Raw genomic sequence first — 18888 nt, 5'->3', positions numbered from 1 at the left:
GGCCTCGGGCAAGTGTCTTCATGCCTCGGTCCCCCACCTGCAGGGAGAGGATAATAATAGTCCTTGCAGGACCATCGAATGTTCAATAAATGATTTTTTTAAAAAACTTGGAGATACGTTAGGTGAAAAGGCCAGGCTGTAGGATGATCTCTTCTGTGTGAAGAGAGACCATGAGACGTGCGGCCACCTCCAGAAAGGTCTCAGCCACTGGGATCACAGGCTGGGGGCAGGGTCACACTGGACACTTCCTGTTGTTTGACTTTGTTCTAACCACGTGTCTGCATGATCTGCTGTACATTTTAAGAAAATAGCTGAGGTGGGTGTGGTGGGGATGATGCAGAGGGGGTGACCCCCTGGGGTTACCTGAGGAACACGGACATGGTGGGAGGGACCCTGCCAGCCCTGCTCTGACCACGCCCCAGCCCATTATGACCTCCCTGGCCATGCCTAGGTCTTTGTGACAGGTGCCCCTGAGGCACCTGTGAGCCATGACACCCAGAGGGCCCTCAGTAAGAGGGTGGCAGCTCAGGCCAGGCCAAAGCATGCACCTGGGGTCAGGAAGGAGTCACAGGGAGGTATGGAGGGGCTGAAAACCCTGGGACCCCGTGGCCACTCCCACCCCCAGTGCCCCCAACCCCCAGCTTCGAGCAGCCATGGAGGATGCCTGGACCCACCCTGCCAGTGGTTTGTAAGGTGGCCCTGCATCGTGCCTCTCAGCTCCACCCACTCAGTGGAGACTGCCAGGCCTTTCCCAGCCCAGGGGACAGGGGGTGGGGGGCCCAGGGTCGGTGACGAGGTACCTGGGAACTTTATCACAGGTGAAGAGGGAGAGGTGCAGCGACAGAGGCCGAGAGACCACCCGGCGGGGGCGAGATAAGGACAAGTAGAGATGGGGCTGGGGTGGGGCTGGCCCCTGCACTCAGGCCGAGAGCAGGGGACACCCACGCAGGGGGCGTGGCCCAGCTCAGGGCCCAGACCCTGCCCTTGCCCGCCCCTGACCCCGAGGGCAGGGACCCCAGCCTCGCCCAGGGCAGCCCCCTCTCAGCTCCAGAGCATGCTCCTGGGGCCTGCAGAGCAGTCCTTTCTCCAGCTGGAGCAGGGGAACCAGAATCTGGTGAGTGTGCTCCCAGTCCTCCCAGGCCCCAAGCCCTCCACCACCGCCCCCTTCCGCCTTCTGCCTGCGAAGTGGCTGTTCCCATCTTTCTGCCCCCACCCCCAGAAAAGGCAGAACCAGGACACGCGGGAGCAGCTGGGGGCCCTCCTGGGGCCGGGGCAGCAGTTCCTGCCCTTGTGCCCGGAGCACTCGAGCTGCACAGCCCTGACCTGGGTGAGTGTGTGGCGGGGTGCAGCCCCAGCAGGACAATGGGAGGCTCTGGGGAGCTCCCTGTGGCTCCATGCGCTACCCCCACCCCATTCCTAAGCAGTCCTTGACCACGGATGCTGCTGATGGCCTTGGGGCTGAGCCGGTGGCTCCTCTGCAGCCCCTTGAGCAGGCCAGCGCCCGGCCCCTGAAGGACAGGGCCCCTCTGCAGCTGCTGCGGCAGAAGCCGTGCCGGGGGAAAGAGTCCTTCGTGCAACAGTCCCAGGTGGGCCCCGGAGGCCGGGGGCGTGCGGGGAGGAAGGAGCTGACCACCCGCCGGTCCTCCCTCTGCCCACACTGTGCCTGCCCCCAGAACGAGCTGCAGCAGATCCGACTGTCCTTTGAGAGGAAGAAGATGGCCATCACCGAGGTGCCCACCTGCAAGGGTGGGAGGGGGCGCTGGGGCACCCACCTGTGACATGCATCCTGCGTGGGTCCCGCTCCTTGGGGCGTGACCCAGCCTCCACCCTCCCACCAGGTGTGGGACGGCGTGGCCGAAGTACACATGGCCCTGAACAACCAGGCCACCGGGCTCCTGGTAGGTCCCTAAAGGCGACACCCAGAGGATGAGGGGGCTGGGTGGGGGCAGTGGGGTTGGGGGACCAGCTTTACCCTCTCTGTCCCCCAGAACCTCAAGAAGGACATCCGGGGTGTGCTGAACCAGATGGAGGACATCCAGCTGGAGATTCTGGGGTGATGTGCAGGGCTGGGAGCCAGCGGGGCCTGGCTGAGCCGGGATGGGGGCAGGTGTCCGGGGCAGGTGTCCAGGTCAGGATGGGGTGGACCAATCCCTGACCCCTCCCCAATTCCCCTGCACCAGACCAGGTGGTGCCAGGCTGAGGTGGGGGGTACACGTGGCGCTGACTGTGCACCGCACCCCCCCCCCCCAGGGAACGGGCCCAGTGCCGCACCCAGGTCAGGAAGGAGCAGCAGATGGTGTGCATAGGGGTAAGTGCCCCACCCCACCCTCTCCCTGGAGGCCCCTCTCAGGGAGCGGGAGAGGATCCCTGTGACCAGAATCACCCCTGTCCTGGGGGAGACCAGGAACTTGCTCTGACTCAGCCCCTCTCCCGCGGAAGGCACGGCCGCAGCTGGGATGTTCCGAGGGCCGCAAAGGCCAGCTCTGGTAGGTGGCCGTCTGAGCTCAGGGGCAGAGCCCAGTCCCCAGGGACTGTCCCCTGGGCACCCCCGCCCCATGACCACCACCGTCCACAGGCTGCTGGCCCTGAGGTTGCTGCTGGGTGCCCTGCTAGCCTGCACCGCCGCCTACGTGTACATGGTGGACCCCGTGCCCTTCGAGGGGCTGGTGCCGCCCCTGCTGAGCCGCGCCACCATCTGGAAGTTCCGGATCCTGCTGGGCCCGTTCCTGCGCCTTGAGGTGGATGACTTCCTGCCCTTCTAGGCCGGAGGCCCAGCAGCCCCAGCGAGGAGGAAGCAAGGCGGCTGGTGTGGCCCAGGGTGCCCAGCGGCCGTGCCAGCCCCCACGCACCATCCCAGCCCAGAGCCTTGGAGGAGGGTGGAGGCGGGGTCTGTCCTGAGGGCTGGGCCTGCGGCTGGACATACAGTAGTGACACAAGGCCTGTGCACTTGTTTCCATGGAAATGGGAGCGGGGCATAGGAGGCTTTGCCGCCTTCTGAGGCGGATCTTGCAGTGAGGGTCCCTAGGGGTGGCGCCCCTGCCTCGTCCCCCAAGCCCCATCCGCTGCCAGGGCAGCCTCTCCACAGGACACCCCCAGACCGCCCTGGCCACCAGAAGGGGCTCCACTGAAAGTGAGGTCCTCAGGCCTCATCCCTGGGACTGGCAGATCTCGGGGATCAGGTTCTCAGTCCAGGCTCTGCTGACCCTTCACATAAGCCACGTCCCTGTCTGGCTGACCACCCCCCTTCCCAAACCGGCCCAGCCACCACCCGGCCCCCCGCTCCTGTTCCCTCCCCACCCCAGGGTCCCTGTCCAGTCCAGCCTCCTGGCGCTTCCCCGAGGCTTGGAGGACAGGGGGACCACGCTGGTGGACAGAGCCATGGAGGTAAACACCAAAAATTTTATTTAGTGCATTAAACTGGGGCAGGGCAATACCTTTTAGAACAATAGAGAATAGCTTTGTGGCTGCTCATCCCCAAATGGGAGAAACAGAGCCACTGCCCAGGCAGAGGGGACGGCCAGGGCCCAGCCCTGTCCCTGGGAGCGTCCAGGCCCAGCCAGCTGGGGGCTGCAAGGCTGGGGGTGGCAGGGCCCTCTGAGCTCGCCAGGTGCAACATCTCAGAGTGAAGGAGTGAAGACCACCTGGGCAGGGCCGGTGGGCTGGGGTCTCCTCCAGCTGGCGGCTCCAGGAGCTTAAGGCATCTGTTCATGTGCTGGGTGCAGGGAGGGGGGAGTGTAGCGACCTGCAGGGGCGACCTGAGAGCCCCACCCAGCCCAACCCACAGAGGCCGGGGCTCCCTGGGAGGAAGTGGCGTGTAAAGTGCTTGGTCAGGCAGGGGGATCAGGTGATGGTGACACCCAGGAAGGCTGTGCTGGTCCCAGCAGCTCCAGGGCCCCCACCTGGGGTTTCGGACCCTCTGCAGCAGGTGGGGACTTCCTGAGCTGGGAGGGCACAGGGTCACGGGCCCTGGTGGGCTCGGGGTCAGTCAAGGTGCAGCTGGTGGAGAGGGGACGCCCAGCCCACACCCTAGGGTCCGCAGCAGCCTGGCCTCTTGGGCCCCAGAGTCTCCTACTTGGTGTCCCGCTCGGGCCCTGAGAGACTGGGGAAGAGGCTGGAGGCGGCCAAGTGTAGACGGCACACGGCCCCCCGGGGGGGCGCCCCAGTGGCCGGGCTCCAGGGGACCCGCAGTGACGGGCGGTCCACCGGGAGGCCGAGGTGGCACAGGTGCAGGCCGGGGGGCACCCTGGGCTGGCCACGCCGCCCCCATCCACGGCTGAAGGTGCCGATCCGCCCCCTGCGGGTTGCAGCGTCCCGTGAGAGAGAAGCAGAAAGGCGGAGGTCAGCAAGGAGCAGAGCTGCCCAGTTCAGGGTCTGAGGACCCGCCGGCCTCCCACGCGGGGCCAGCCCCTGCCCCGGTCCCCCAGCCCCTGAAAAGCTGTGGATTCCTGACGCCCCCACCCCAGACACTTGCGGGGGTACGGGAGATGAGTTCCAGTCCGCGCAGCTGCAGGACGGGCGGGCACTCCCTGCTCCTGGGATCCCGGGGCCCCTGGGGCAGCTGCAGCCCCAGCTTCTCTCCAAATGCCCTGTTACTGCCAGGGATGACGCAGACTCAGGGAAACCTCACGCTGGTCAGCCAGAGAACCGCCGGCCAGCCCCCACCCTTGGCTTAAGTCCACGGAAACGCCCACGCAGAACGTCCACGCCCGGACTGTCCGCCACCACCTCTCCCAGAGCCTGACCCCCTCTGCCCCCGCCCAGAGCCCCTGGCCTTGCTCAAGGAAAGGATCGAAATGACTCTTTTTCTTTTTTTAATAAAATTATAGATATATAGATGTAGATATAAAAACATAAAACAGACACAACGCAAGCGGACGCTGCCGTGTGCTTACTCTCGGGTCCCTGGCGCCAGACAAAACTCCGACCCCTCCCCGATGTGCTTTCCACGTGGGTGCCCAGGCTCCAGCAGGGCCTGGACTTTGCATGCCTCGGGTGGGGGTCTCCAGTTTGCAGGGAGGGGACTCGGGGTCGCGTGGGCCCCCTGTGGCGGCATCCGGCCTCCTGTGCCCGTTCCCCCTGCCCCCGTCACCTCCCACAAGAGCATAAAGCAAAGATTAAGGCTTCAATTAAAGCGAGTTTCCGGGCAGTGGGGGCAGCGGGGGCCCGAGCGTGAACACATGGGACGTGGCATGGCAGCTCAGCGCACAGACACGGGGACGCGCCCACCAGCTGGGCGAGACGAGACACACGGAGCCAGGACCCCACCCACAGCTGGCTGTCCGTCCGTCTGTCCATTTGTGCACCTGTCCGTCAGAACCCAGAGCAGTCCCGGAGCTGGGTGCCTGTGGGCCGGGCCTGGACTCCCTGCAGAAGAGTGGGCCTTGCCAAGCTACAAGCTTCCAGCGGGTCCCTGAAAGGCAATGGTTAGGAGCAGCTGGGCGGTGGGGCCCTCGGTCTGGGAGGACGGCCAGGGGCCCAGGCCTCTCTGTCCATCTCTGGGCCACAGTGACCCATGTGTAAGGGAAGTGGGTAGGGACTGGCCTGGTGACAACCTGTGCAGTCCACGCCCCCTTGCTGCCCCAGCTCGCGGGAGCAGGGCCACCAACACGCAGATCCTGCAGCCTCATGGCCCTTGGCCCAGCTGTGCCCTGGTGAGCAGATGAGTGGATGCACGGGCTGAGGACGAGGGATAGGCCCGTGGAGGCGTGGTTCTCCTCCCGCTGATGAGTCCACACCAAGCCTGGGCCTCCTCTCCCGGGGCAGAGAAGTTGGGAGGGGGGGCAGCCGCTGTGGGGGGGGGTCCTGGCTCCCATGGCGCTACGGCGACGGGTGGCAGTCAGTCCTCACACCGAGATCTCGTATGTGGTCCCACCCACGCCGGACACCTTCTTAACGAGCGTGTGCCGGGCGGGGCTGGCGGAGGGCCCTGGGGGGCCGGTGGCAGGCCCCAAGCGGGCCAGGCCCGGGGACTGCCCATTAAGCTTACTTGGGGGGGTCTTCAGCTGAGGGTGGTCCCTGCATCAAAACAAGCACACACACGCACACACACGGTGAACACGGGACCATGGCAGGACAGGGGCCAGCGGAGGCAAGAGGACAGAGGACACAGACACAGACGGAGCACTGGGCAGCCCCTGCCTCTGACCCTGGACGGTCCCACACGGAAATGGGTGGGGGAGCAGAACCTGCCAGGGGAGGGCCGTGCTGTCACAGGACAGACAGATGTCAGAATGGCCGCCATCCCCTCCCAGGCCTCTCAGCACAGACCACAGAACACAGGGAGGCCAGGTGGATGCTGGCCAGGTGAGTCCCTGGACCCTGCCCTGTCCTGGTGCCCTGAGCTGGGAAGCCCAGCAGTGACGATGTGGCCTCTTCCCTGCTCCTTCCAAGGGAAACGAGGGGCTGCCCTTCTGCCCTCCAGCCTCCCCAGCACTGACCAGTAGCATGGACCTCGCTGCCCAGCATTCATGCGGGCAGGAGCCCCTCCCTCCCTGGGCTGCCTCACAGCAGCCCCCTCTGGGCCTGTTACACCCACAACAGGAACCTCCTCATCAACTGAGCCTGTGCTCATGGCAGCCAGGTGAAGCCCTGGTGAGCAAACGTGCCCAGCAGGTGCTCGGCTCTTGTACTTGGGCCTGGGACCAGCCTGTCCTTCTGAGACTCGGTTTGCCCATCCCTGAGCAGGGAAGCCCTTGCTTCCTGGGGCTTTGTGCCCCCCGAAGGCCAGGACCGTGGTGCCCAGAGTGGCATGTTTTGCTGTGGGAGGATGGTCACCCAGACTTGGCCTTCTGGACATGGACAGTGGCACCATCTCTAGAGGAAGAACCCTAGGGTCCCCCACATGCTGGGTCTGTGCCAGCCAGGGGAGAGTGTGGGTGTTGGGCTCAAGATGCAAATTCTCCTGCCCCTGGTCCCAGGACATGCCAGGGCACCCTTGGAGCTGGGCTACCCTCACACTGGCCGCCAGAATCCTCCAAGGTGGGTGAGGCCCACCCCCCTAGGTAGCCTCAGGCCTCCTGGGCAGCCCCCACGTGCTTGGCCAAGAGGCCCTGCAGGCAGCCAGACACCTGCCCTGTGCCCGGCAGCTGACCGCACCCTGAGCACCCACCTCTGCACAGACAGCGAGGGCGGCGGTTCTGGGAGCTCCGCTTGGATGAAGGCGACGGCTTTGGGGCCCACGTAGGAGGGCGAGCGGGGAGTGCTAGGTGGGGACGGAGGGACCTGGCGCACGGGCGACCTGTGGGAGCCGCTGGTGGGCCTGGCCCCCGGGGCGCCACTGTTGGCCAGGTCTGCCTGCAGGGAGGAAGAGGAGGTCCGCGGCGCCCGGCTCACGGCGCTGGACAGCGAGGACAGCGACGCCTGCAGCGCGGGGTTGCGGGCGCCCCCGAAGCCGGGCCCGGCCACCAGGTCGTCCCTGGAGCTACAGCGCAGCGCAGGGCCACGGGGGCCCTCGGACAGCACGCTGGCCTGCTGCAGGCTATAGGAGCTGGGTGCGTCGTAGACACCCGAGTCGCCAAAGAGCGAGTCAGCCTGAGAGCGCAGCAGCCGCTCACGCTCCTCCCTGTCCTTGCGCTCCTGGATGGAGGCCATGATGGTCCTGGAGAGGTTGTCGTAGCGCACAGGCGAGGGCTCCCGAGGCCGCAGGCCCAGCACGGGGCTGAAGCTGCGGGGCGGGGGCCGTGGTGGGTCGCCCGCTGCCCCCGCGTGCAGGTAGGGCGAGCGGTAGCTGGCTGCGCCAGCTGAGGGATGGGCCGGGCACGTGTGGCCCCCAGGAGAGCCAGGGTTCAGCAGGCTGTCGTAGGACAGGCTGCCGTTGCGGTTGGGCAGCGCGTGGGGGGCAAAGAGGCCACGGTGGGGCGTGGGGGGCCCACCCTCAGAGCGCAGGGGCTGCAGGGCCACGTGGTCCCCGCCCCGCCGGCTGGCAGCCTTGAGGCTCAGGGAGCGCAAGGCGCCTGAGAAGGTGTCAGCAGCACTGAGTGGTGGGGATGGCGGGTAGGCTGCATGCAGGCTGCTGGGCGGGTAGTCAGGGACGTCCAGGCTGGGCTCGGATGCAAAGTCCAGGCTGTGGATGCTGTCCTCCCCCAGCGTCAGGGAGTCAGTGCCCGTGACCTGCAGGGGGAGATGGCGCACATCCATTTTGGCCCACCCACCGTGCCCTGCCCGCTCACCAGGTGCTCTGTGCCCACTAGGAAGTTGCAATCCTGGTGGCATCAGGGATGGCGGCAGGTGCAACCGACGAGCTGTTCCCAGAAGCTCTCTATCCCCTGCGCCCCACGGAGGGAGGTGGGGACAGGGTGGAGCAGAGCAGGGGGCCCCAGTATCTCTCCAGGGAAGGCTGTGCATCTGCTCCAGCCCAACTCCCCAGGGAGAGGAAGGGGCCTTGGGGCAGCCTTGGGATCAGGACCTCAAGGAGACTTAATAACCACACAGTGACCCAGGGCCTCTCCCAGGCACCCCACGGCTGAGGGTCTGGGCGGGCAGTGCAAAGCAGACAGCAGGGCAGTGCCCTCGGAGCCCAGCAGCCCAGGGAGTAGCCACAGTGACAGAGAGGGGCCTTTTTGATTCTCCGTGATTCCAGGCACACAGACTTGGACTGGGACAAGAGCCTGCAGAAACTCAAAACCCAGAAGGCGCATGGGTGGGGACAAATGTGGCTTTAGGGCACTTGGCCAACCAGCGGGACCCTCCATGGGATCCAGGACAATCCCAGGAAGGAGGCAACCCACCTAAGCCCCCTCATTCCAAGAAGGGCCACCGGACGCTGGCCAGGGAGGCCCAGACTCACTGCCCCGACCAGCAGGCCCCAGAGGCAGGGTCAGGCAGGATATCAGTCCTGGAGGGAGTTCCCTGGGAGAGAGGGGCTGGTCCAAGCGTGCTGGCTCAGCCACGGGCCTGCCCTCTGGTGGCATGAAGGAGGCAGGCAGCCTGGGAACCTCAGGGGTCTGGGTGTCTGCTCAGGCCGTCCGCTGCTCCACGTGAACGCAGAGGATAAATGTGCTTCCTCAAACAATCTCAAATTCCTCTGAAGCCTTCCCGAGGGCCCTGAGGACCTTACAGAGTGACTGACTAATGGTGGAATTCCAGGCATCCTGGCACACAGTGCCCCCGGGGGCAGCGCCTAGAGCCAGCAGGCAACACTGGCCAAGGGCCGGGTGGCTAGGACTGCCTGCACCAGCCCCTCCCAAGACACCTGGCCCTGCTCCCCTCTACCAGCCCCAGCTGGGATGCCCACACCCTGTGTGACCCAGGCGGGTCTTTCAGGGGTGAGGCCTGGTGCGGGGGCTCAGGTAGGATTCCTGGGGACATGGCCTCCAGCATGTGGCGAAGTCTGGGGGCGGGGCTCTGGAGCTTCCCGGGCGGGGCCTCTTGGGTGGAGCCTCCGGGGCGGGGCCTCGGGTCCTCCGGGCAGGGCCAGGCCTCCTCACCTGCTCGCCCGGCCCACAGAAGGGCGCCTTGGTACCCGTGGGAAAGGCGGGCCGGAACTTGTACATGGCGGGTGTCGGGGGGCTGGTCCTCTGCGCCGACAGGGCGCTCTCTGGGGAAGATGGACCACTGTCAGACTGGGATCAGTCTGTGCCCCTCCCTCCGTTCGGCTGCCCCCGCCTCACCAGCACTGCCGGGGCGTGGGGTCTGCAGGTCGCTGCCAAATGTGCCGGCCTCCGCCTTGGGGGGCAGCGGCGGCCCCAGGTCCAGCGGCTTCTCATCCAGCCGGTCCAGGCTGCCCTTGGACTGGGAGGGGGCGCGGTCAGTGGTGTGTAGGGTACAGGCCACGGGCAGGGCTTAACTGGGGACTCCATCCTGGGGCCTGGGACCTAGACCCCTCCCCCATTCCACCCAGTCCTTCCCCATTCTACTCTTAGGCCCCTCCAACCTGACCGCTTCCCACCTCACCCCATCCCTTACCCCACCCCTGGGCCCCCCACCTTGCTGTGGCCCAGTCCAGCCTTCAGCCCGTTGTCACTAAGCTTGACCTTGAGTGGTGCCGCTCGCTCCAGAAGCTCCGGCCGAAGGAAGGGTGGCTTCAGGCGAGCGGCGAGCGGCAGCCGGGGCGGCTCCACCACATACCTGCACCAGGGGCAGAGGGGTCAGTGGCCAGGGCAACCTGGCCTGAATGCATGCCAAGGGCAGGACCCCACCTGCCAAAAGCAGAAGTGGATCAGGCTGAGGGCCCATGGCTGCCCACCCCAAACCCCGAGGAGGCCCACTGGACACCCGCCGGGCCTCACCGGGGCGCCAGGGGGCTGCACAGCACGTGCTCCACGTTCCCATAGCAGCCGCGGGTGAAGGGGTTCACACCCCCACGGAACTTCCCCGTCACCTGTGGACATGGGACCCCTCAGCCAGCCTGGCCAGCCAGGGTCTGGCCAAGGAGGGCAGGGGGACAGGCAGGGACAGCAGGGGTTCCGCAGAGGTGAGTTGGGCAGGGTCAGCCCAGGGGTGCCCCCCAACCAGGTCACCAGGATCTGCCCCTGCTGTGGGATTTCTGGGCTCTGATTCACTGGTGGCTGCAGTGCCCACAGATGGGGGAGAGGAGGGGGACAGGGCAGGTGAGACCCCACATGCCAAACCCCACCTGGGGTCTCCAGGGCCAGAGCTTCCCCTACCACAGCTGCACATCCGCCGAGGGCCCCCACGGCCCTGCCCTGCCCCGCCCCACCCCAGTCCCTGTGCAGCCCTGGCTCCTCACTCAGCCCTCCCATGCCCATCCCCATCACTGCATGGCCCCACCCAGGGTCTGCACCTGCTCATTGGTGGTGCGGCCCCGAGTGACCAGCACCACGTGGAAGCCAGTGAGGCCGATGACAGGGATGAAGAAGAGGCCGGCCACACACATGACGGCCATGCTGGCCCGTTAAGGCCAACGGCCGTGGGTGAGGATGGAGCAGGCACCTGTGGACAGACTACCCGCCCCCTCCCCACCGCCCACTCACGGAAGGAGACCCACTCCCTGGGGACTTCTGGGCTGCCAACCCACCCCTCCAAGCCTCGACTTCCCCTGTGAGAAGCATCCCTGGTCCACACCGCCTTTGTGGTCAGGCCAAGGATACGTGATGGTGGTGTGCGCGGCGCCCAGCCCCTCGGCGTGGTTCAGCACGTAGACCAGGCCGAAGGCTACGACGCCCACCATGTGCGCACTGAGCGACAGCAGGAACAGGAAGAAGTAGCGGTAGTTGCGGCGCCCAATGCAGTTGTTGACCCAGGGGCAGTGGTGGTCGAAGTCCTGGGCAGGAACAGCGCGTCAGGGCACACGGTGGGCAGGGGAGGAGGGCGTGGGCTGGGGGCGGGGCAGGCGGTCACCTCCACGCAGTTGTCGCAGACGCTGCAGTGGGAGCAGCGTGGCGGGCGGTAGAAGTGGCAGGTGGCGCACCATTTCATACGGACCTGGATGCCCCGCACATCCACGTTCTTGTACAGCGGGGCCCGGAAGTCATCCTCCTTATCCTCGTCCTCATCCGCTGTGGGCCGGGGGCAGCACGAAAGTGACTTCCCTGGCAGGAGAGCCCCTCTCCAGCCAGCTCTACCCACCCCCCCCCCACACCGCCCCCAGCCAGGCTCTCTTTTGTCAGCCACTCACACTCTAGCGAAAGTCAGCCAGATGAGCTGCCCCAGCACAGGGCCCTACCTCGGGGGAAGACGCCAGGGTCCATGAAGGTGGCCATGCTGAAGTTGGCCAGCACAAAGAGGAAGAGGATGCCATTGTAGACAGGAACGGCTGGGGACACAGCTCGTGTCAACCATGGGCACCTGTGTTGGACAGCAGTGCAGAGCTGGGTCTGGGGGTGTGGCAGGTGTGTGGGAAGGGGACGCGGGGCAGAGGAATTAGGCTTGGCCACACGCGTGCAGTGCTCAGCATGGCAGTCAGGGAGACCACTGTTGCCACGGGCCCACTGCATCTCTACTCAACCCTCAGGGGCTGTGCACAGGCTCCGTGTGTGACAGTCCTGACCCAGACACCCCTAAGCGCCCGTTAGGAGCTCAACTCCCAGTTGAGCAGACTGAGGCTCAGAGAAGCCCATAGGCCAGAGCCAAGCCACGTCCTCCTGCCCCAGCTGGGAATCTTTCCAGGTCCCCTGCCCTGGATGGGGAGACACAGACAGGAGGTGGGAGCCCAGGATGGGAAAGGAGCTGGCTCTGCCCATGTGCTCTGACGGGTAGAGGCCAGTGACCTGCCGGGCAGCTCAGGCCAGAACTGGGCCTCACCCAGACCTGTCCCCAGCTTGGCAGGGCCCTGTTGCCAGGGAGATTCTGGGGTGTGGTGTGGGGAGCCCCAATCCTCGGTCTGTAAATGCATGGGGAGTTCATGCCTGCTCTTCCCTGAGGGGTGCAATCTCAGGGCCTGGGCCCCAGGTGCATCCCTGCCCAGGCTACCTCTTCTTTTTAGTTTGTCACCTTACTCTCCATAGGGCAGTGCAGAATACTTGGAGACTCTAAAAGCATGGCGCCCCCCACCCCTCCGCCGTCTCTCATCACCCCTCGCCCCTTGGCTCCAAGGCTGCCCCCTCTTCCATGAAGCCTTCTCAGACTGCTGGCTCCCTGCAAAGGTCTCACATGCCACCCTGGTGGACACTCTGGCACAGAGAGCATCTTCCTCAGGCCTCACAGGACCTGACCAGAGCGCCCCCTCACTGGAGACTGCCAGTCCTCGGGCACATGGCCTGTGACCCCCTGCTCCAACCCTGTGGTGGGTTTCCACCCACTAGGCTACTACGAAGCCCCTCTGGCTTCAGGCTCACCATCTCTCCCATGGCTGCTGTGATAAGCAGGGGGCACCCAGTGGGTCTGCTTCCCTCCCTGCACTCAGGCCCTCTGTGGAGCTGGGGGGCCGGTGGGGATCCCCTACACCAGACTTGACCAGGTGGACAGGGCATTGTGGCCACCTGCAGAGTGAGTCGTGCCCGTGGCCCTGCCCGCCCCCACGGCATACGCCGGCCACACTGGTGCCCACGCCTGCCTTGGCCGGGAGCCAGCCCTGCCACCCCAGCAACCACCTCCATGGTAGCGGAACTTCTCTATTTTTAGTGGAAAGCAAGAGGCTATTTAAAGATTCCGCTCCCACGGCAGGCAGCACACTCGGCGGGCTGGGAGCCGTGAGCTGCCCCTTCCTCTTCTCCAGCACCCGCCGCGGAAGTGATGCACAGTCTGAGGACACGGGGTCCTCTGCCGGGAGGCCTTCCTCCACCACCCCTGCCCAGGCGGCCCAGAGCAGATACCTTCCACGCTCCCCATCCCTGCACGCTGGAGCCTGGCATGCAGACAGCGCTCAATGTATGTTTGTGACCTCTGATCCAATGTCATTTGGCAGGATGACGGTGGGCCCCTGAGGCATGGTCTGCCCAACAGGGTGGGAGGGGGCTGGGAGCCCAGATGCCAGTGAAGACAGGTGAGAGAGCCAGGCACAGCCAGAACCTGGGAGAGGTGGGCACCACGGACCCACCCTGGCACTGCGAGCCAGCTCCCCACGCGCCTTCTGGGAGGGCTGACCACGTAGCCTGTGCAAAAGGAAAACGTGGCTCTCAGCCACCTGCACTGTCGCACGTTGGGGAGCCAGCCCGCTCTCGAGAGGAAGGAACCGGCCGAGAACAGACAGACATGCAGACACGAAGTGCAGCAGGCAGGCGGGCGCTGAAGGCGGGAGGATGTGGGATGGGGGCTGAGCGCGGCCCTTCATCATCGCCCTCCGAGTTTTACCGGCAGATGTTGAGAGCCCACTGCCCACTGGCCTGCTCAGTGGACCATGCATCCCACCCTTCAGGCTGGGGGGCGGCGCTTCTGTCATCCCCATTTTACAATCAAGGGTATCCGAGGGCTTGTCACCCAAGGCAGGGACTGAACCCCCGCCCCGGAGGCCCACACTGCTTTGTCCTCCCTAGGCCTCGATGACCCTGAGTGACACGGTTAGGGCTGGGGAGAGCAGCAGCTGCAAGGTGATGGAGTAACGCTTGCAATGAGGTGCTAGACGGCCTCTACCCAGGGTGGACACCACCCACCCACTGCATGCGTGGGCAGCACATACCGGGGAGGGCAGGGTGGGGCTTTAGCCGGTGCTGGGCAAGTCTGGGAGGGCATGGGTTCTCTGACTGGGACTTGAGCCACTGCACCCTCCACTCACCACCTCCAGCCCCCCAGGCTTCACTCAGACCCAGGATCAGGCACTGCCACGCATCCCGTCCCCCCATCCTCGCCCCGGGGGCCTCTACCCCCAGGCTGTGCCATAAAAGGGGCTGAGGCCTGGGTCATGCCCAACAAGGACTGGCTCACTAGCCAATGCTGCCAGGGCCCAGGAACGGCTAAGTAGGGGAGAAGACGAAAGAACACACACACATCCACATGAACATGCAGGGACCCATGCATGCACACGTGTGTAGCACACACGCAGACACACACAAGGCTCCAGGCGTACATGTGTGGATACTGCACAAGCATGCATACACACGCGCACATGTGATCAACACAAAAGGCACATGTGTGCCGACGTGTGTACGGATATGCACACTCGTGCACACAATGGCACATTTGTACCCTCATTCACGCACAAACACAGATGCAGGCTTGCTCCTCCTCCACTGACCCACACACCCCAGCCCTCTCTGGACATCTCTCAGCTCCCTGTGGGCTGGGCAAGTGTGAGGACGTGTGAGGACACACGAGCTCCGTGGGCGAGGCCTGGCAGGCAGCACTGCTCCGGCCGCCTGAGTCCGTGCCAGGCTCCAGGAGCACCTCTCTGCCCTCAGGGATGACACCCCACTCCCCTCCCAGGGAATGGTGTGCTCCAGGCTCGCCCTGCCGGGCAGGGGTTGGGCACTACCCACTGGTGGCAGACACACTGCAGGCCCCTCCCCCGGGCCGGCCCCCCTCCTGAGCCTCCATCATGGCCCCACCTGGGCCGGCGGGAGACACCGCCCAGCAGGATGGGGTTCTGAAGTGTAGCATGCGGCCTCGGCTAAATGCAGAATGGAAATTTTTAACTCAGACGTTTTCACTTAAATCAGGTTCTTCATTAACACTGACTAATGAAGCTCGCACACGGGACACCCGGAACCAGAGGGTCTGCAGCTACTCTGCCCTGGTCCAGCCAGGCAGGGCCTCTGGCCACATGCACCCACCCTACAGACACCCAAGCGGATGGGGAAACTGAAGCTCAGGGGACCAGGGGTACACACAGCAAGTCCTGGCAGGGGGCTAACACCAAGTGTCCCCCTCCCCATATGGTCCCTGCCAGCGGCTCCATCCACCTAGGCCCGCCGCAGGCTGGCTTGGTCTTGGACTGGAACTCTCACTGTCCTAGGCTGGGCCTTGTGGCTGAGTGGGCCTCTAGGCATAGGGAGGGCTCAGGCCCATCCTGGGGACCTGCCATGACATCCCAGAAGTCAGCCCACTGGCCCCAGACAGAGACAAGACAGCCCAGTGTGGGCCCCAGGCATGGGTATCCTGCCAAGCAGCCCTGGCCCTCTGATGTTCACAGGGTCCCTGTCGTTCTGTAAGGTGGCTCCAGGAGGAGGAAGGGGAAGGGGCAGAGACCTGGCCTCGGCACTCCCGGACGCCTCCCAGCACCTGACCCGGCCTGACGCTGAGCCTTCTTGGGTCCGGGGGACAGAACTGTACCAAGAACCCAGGAAGGCTTCCTGGAGGAGGAGGGCCACCAGGAACCTACCCTGAGACATGCTACCCATCCTCGTGGGGGGGACACCCCCAGCTCTGGGCATCCTCCCCACACTCCAGCCTTTCCTGGTGACATGTCTGAATGTGCTGCGGGCCGAGCCCCTCAGAGAGCTGGCCCAAGGGAGGGGTCTTTGGTCCTCTAGGCCTGGGCTCCCCACCCTGAGTGACACCCGGAGCTGCTGCCTATGTGGACCTGTCTCAAAGGGGCAACTCATATTTACTGAGTGTAGAGCGGGGGCCGGGGACCACTCAGCTTCCAGTGAAGTCCAAGGAGCAGAGCAGACAGAATCCTGTGGGGCCCCGAGGGCAGGGGAGGAAGGGCCCAGGAGCGGGTGTCTGAGTCTGCACTGGGTCTGGGATCAGAAACAGGGCAGAGGTGTGGGTACCGGGGTGACGAGAGGCCTGTCCCAAGAAGAGGACTGCTTGGCCCCCTGCTTACCCAGAATCAGCCCACTGTGGGTGGTGTCATTGGGCCTGGGCCACCCAGCAGACCCCCTCAGGAACTACAACGCCAGCAGAACTGGGCTGGGCACCGGCCAGGGTCCTCGATGGCCATTCAGCCAAGGAATGTGGCCGTGGGGTGCAGGGATCCCTGTTCCAGGGGGCAAGTGAGGGTCCCTTGGCAAAATGATTGCTGCACCTGGACGCCGGCCAGCACCCCCCTGCACCTCCATCTTCCGCATGGTCTCTCAGGCAGAGTGAGTCACTCAGGGCAGGATGCAGGGCACACCTGTGCTGCCCCAAGGCAACCGCGAATCTCTCAGCGCTGGGTCACAGAACCCAGAACCCAGAACCCAGGCAGTGAGAGCAGAGGGAGGGTAGGCAGCCTCCATGCCCAGCCCCTGGGGCGGGTCGAGTTCACAGGACAGTAAGGACCCTCTGAAATCAAGGGAAGCCTCAGGACAAGCACCCTTCAGGGGGCCTGTGTGCACCTAAGGGGAGAGGAGGTGGGTGAGTTCCCTGGGGTGGGGTTGATCCCGGTTGCTTGTTGAACTTTTTCCCAGCGTTTCATAAGTTCTCATCAGAGAACACACATTCCTTTTAAAGTCAGGACAAATGCTGAATTGCATTTGGGGAGTGAGAAACCAGAACCAGCACATGGAGTCCAGACTGCAGGGAAGCAGGGCCCAGACTCCCTCAAGACCCCTGCCCATGCCCCACCCTCCAGAAGCCTCAGCGGGACGCATCCCACCTCGGCCCGCGCCCGCTGCCCACAGCCTCATAGCCAGCAGCATCTGAGTGACAAGAACAAGTCTGCTCGCCAAAGCCAGAAATAAGCCTGTCCACACAGGCCTTTTTTAAACACGCTGCTGGCAGCCTGTGGTGCCCACCCAGCCCAGCCTCCAGGTCGGGGCTCGCCTACCTCCGAGGTGCCCAATACAGCCTTCCATCCTTGTGCTGCTTCCCTCGCCCCGGCTAAGGTGAAAGGGTACCCGGCTGGCTTCTGCCCACCCCCGTCTTGGAACAGATGCCCCACTGGCTGCGGCCACCCCAAGCCTCAGGTCCCCAAGAAGGCTAGAGTGGTTGTTACTCTGGTGACCTGGCTGTGTCCCAGCCTGGGACTTGTGGCAGGAGGTGGTCACAGACCTGCATGGCTGAAGCCTGGGGTCCCCAACCCCTCCCTGTGCCAGAGGAGGCCTGGGGAAGGGGGTGGCACGACAATGCAGAGGGAACTGTGGTCAGCCCCTGCCCTGGTCTGCACGGGCCCGGGACCTGCCTGCCCTCTGCCTCAAGGGTCCCAGCGCCCACCGAGGCCAGTGTCCCTGGGTGTGGCCTGGCCTGGGCCCTCCAGCTGTGACCACTAGGCCTTCCTGAGAAGGAGGTCAAGAGAAGGCAGAGGGCACTGCCAGGCCAGCGTCGGCGGTGGCCATGGGGCAGGCACGTGGCAGCCGGGCCAGGCCACACCTACGCGGGAACAACTTGGCTCTGGCCTGGGGCCGGACGGCTGGGAGGGCACTCGAGAGTCATCCTTGGCTCCTCGCAAGAGGGCTGGTGGCTCTGGGCGGCCCCCCTCCCCTCGTGGGGAGGGCAGGGCTGCAGCCACACCCTGGGCAGCCCCCGCACGCACTCCCCTGCCCGGGCTGGCGCCTCGCACCCAGGGCCTGCCTGGTATGCTCACGGGGTGGCCGTCGGACACCAGTGTCCTCACACCCAGGTCTCACCTGTCCCTGACACCCCCAGGAAAGGCACGCTCGTGGCATCAGCCTTGGCCCAGAGTGGGGTCTCACATTGCCTTCGGCCCTGGTGCCCCCACCCAGCCCAGCCCGCCAGCCCAACCCCGGCCCCGGTCCTGCCAGGCCGCGTCCACCGCTGTGCGCAGCCCTGCCCCTTCTGGCCCCAGCGCCGCGGCCGACTCACGTGAACACGAAGAACAGGGTGCTGGAGCCGACCAGCAGTGCGGCCGCCGTGGCCACCGGGATGTACTTGGCGGGTTTGAGGCGCGTCCCGGGGCTGCGGGGCATCCTGGGCGCCGCGCCGCCGCATCCCTCCCCGGGGCCGGGCGGGCGGGGCCGGCTGGACGGGCAGGACCCAGGCAGCAGCGGTGGCAGCAGAGGAAATCCCACCTCCCGGGCGGCGGAGGAGACAGCGTGCTGATGTCAGCGCGCCCCTTAAGGTGGACCGGCGGTGAGGGGCCGTGGGGCCGGGCGGGGCCCCGACAGCCGGCCCCTCCCACCTGCCCGGCCTGCCACCTCCCTCCTCCTCCTCCTCCCTCTGCGCTCGGGGCAGAGCCGGCGGCGGACCCTCCCGCAGCGGGGCCTCTCCTCCAGCTCCAGGCTGGGAGCCCATGACCCTCTGAGGCCATGCAGCCGCCGCACACCTGAGGTCTTGCCCACAGGGGTACACATGGCGACAGCCAGGCCTCCTGTCCCCAGTCCACGGGCCGCGGGGCTGGAGCATGTAGGTCCCTTCCGGGTCCCTGTTTGCACAGACCTTTCCCTAAACACCTCGGAGCTCTTCCTGGGTAGGGCCAGGCCCCTCCCATCTGGAGCAACACCCCGCCCCACCCGCAGCATTTATGAGGGTGGGGGATCGTGACACTGCAGGGGCACCTTGGTTGTTTATCCCCTGCCCACCTCACAGCCCTTGAGCCACAGGCAGCGGGCAGGGTAAGGAGGGCGGGTCTGCTGGTCCCTCCGCATCCCAGCCCAGGCTGCAGGCCTCCCAGGACAGAGTGGAGTGCCCCTCGGGGAAGGGCCGGGCACCCTGCCCATGCCTGGGATAGGCCCT

The 18888-nt window shown here is 65.4% G+C and overlaps 2 protein-coding genes across 3 annotated transcripts; one reads left to right on the top strand and one right to left on the bottom strand.

Annotated features, from left to right (window-relative positions):
* Positions 1 to 577: 577 nt before the first annotated feature.
* CCDC188 (coiled-coil domain containing 188) lies at positions 578 to 2762 on the top strand (the record flags this gene model as incomplete). The annotated part of the gene is given in 10 exon segments (XM_079717090.1): positions 578 to 874; positions 878 to 1114; positions 1220 to 1327; positions 1482 to 1586; positions 1674 to 1730; positions 1839 to 1898; positions 1989 to 2053; positions 2251 to 2308; positions 2443 to 2486; positions 2576 to 2762. Coding segments are annotated over 10 exon segments (1218 nt in total).
* A 1306-nt stretch (positions 2763 to 4068) lies between these two features.
* Positions 4069 to 18122, bottom strand: ZDHHC8 (zDHHC palmitoyltransferase 8; the record flags this gene model as incomplete). 2 transcript variants are annotated; one of them, XM_079717198.1, is made up of 11 exons in its annotated part: positions 4069 to 4294; positions 7109 to 8109; positions 9426 to 9535; positions 9609 to 9729; positions 9924 to 10065; positions 10227 to 10318; positions 10742 to 10844; positions 11049 to 11221; positions 11299 to 11456; positions 11624 to 11745; positions 18019 to 18122. In XM_079717198.1, 11 exons carry the CDS (start codon positions 18120 to 18122, stop codon positions 4069 to 4071), a joined length of 2352 nt encoding a protein of 783 aa, XP_079573324.1. The 2 variants fall into 2 exon arrangements, with proteins under 2 accessions (XP_079573324.1, XP_079573325.1); XM_079717199.1 differs by lacking the exon at positions 4069 to 4294 and adding an exon at positions 5844 to 6015.
* Between the last annotated feature and the right edge of the window lie 766 nt (positions 18123 to 18888).

This window comes from Hyperoodon ampullatus (genome assembly GCF_949752795.1).
Source record: "Hyperoodon ampullatus genome assembly, chromosome: 13".
Lineage (NCBI taxonomy): Eukaryota > Metazoa > Chordata > Mammalia > Artiodactyla > Ziphiidae > Hyperoodon > Hyperoodon ampullatus.
Note: the sequence above shows the minus strand (reverse complement) of the source record. Positions and strands in the feature narration are given on the sequence as shown.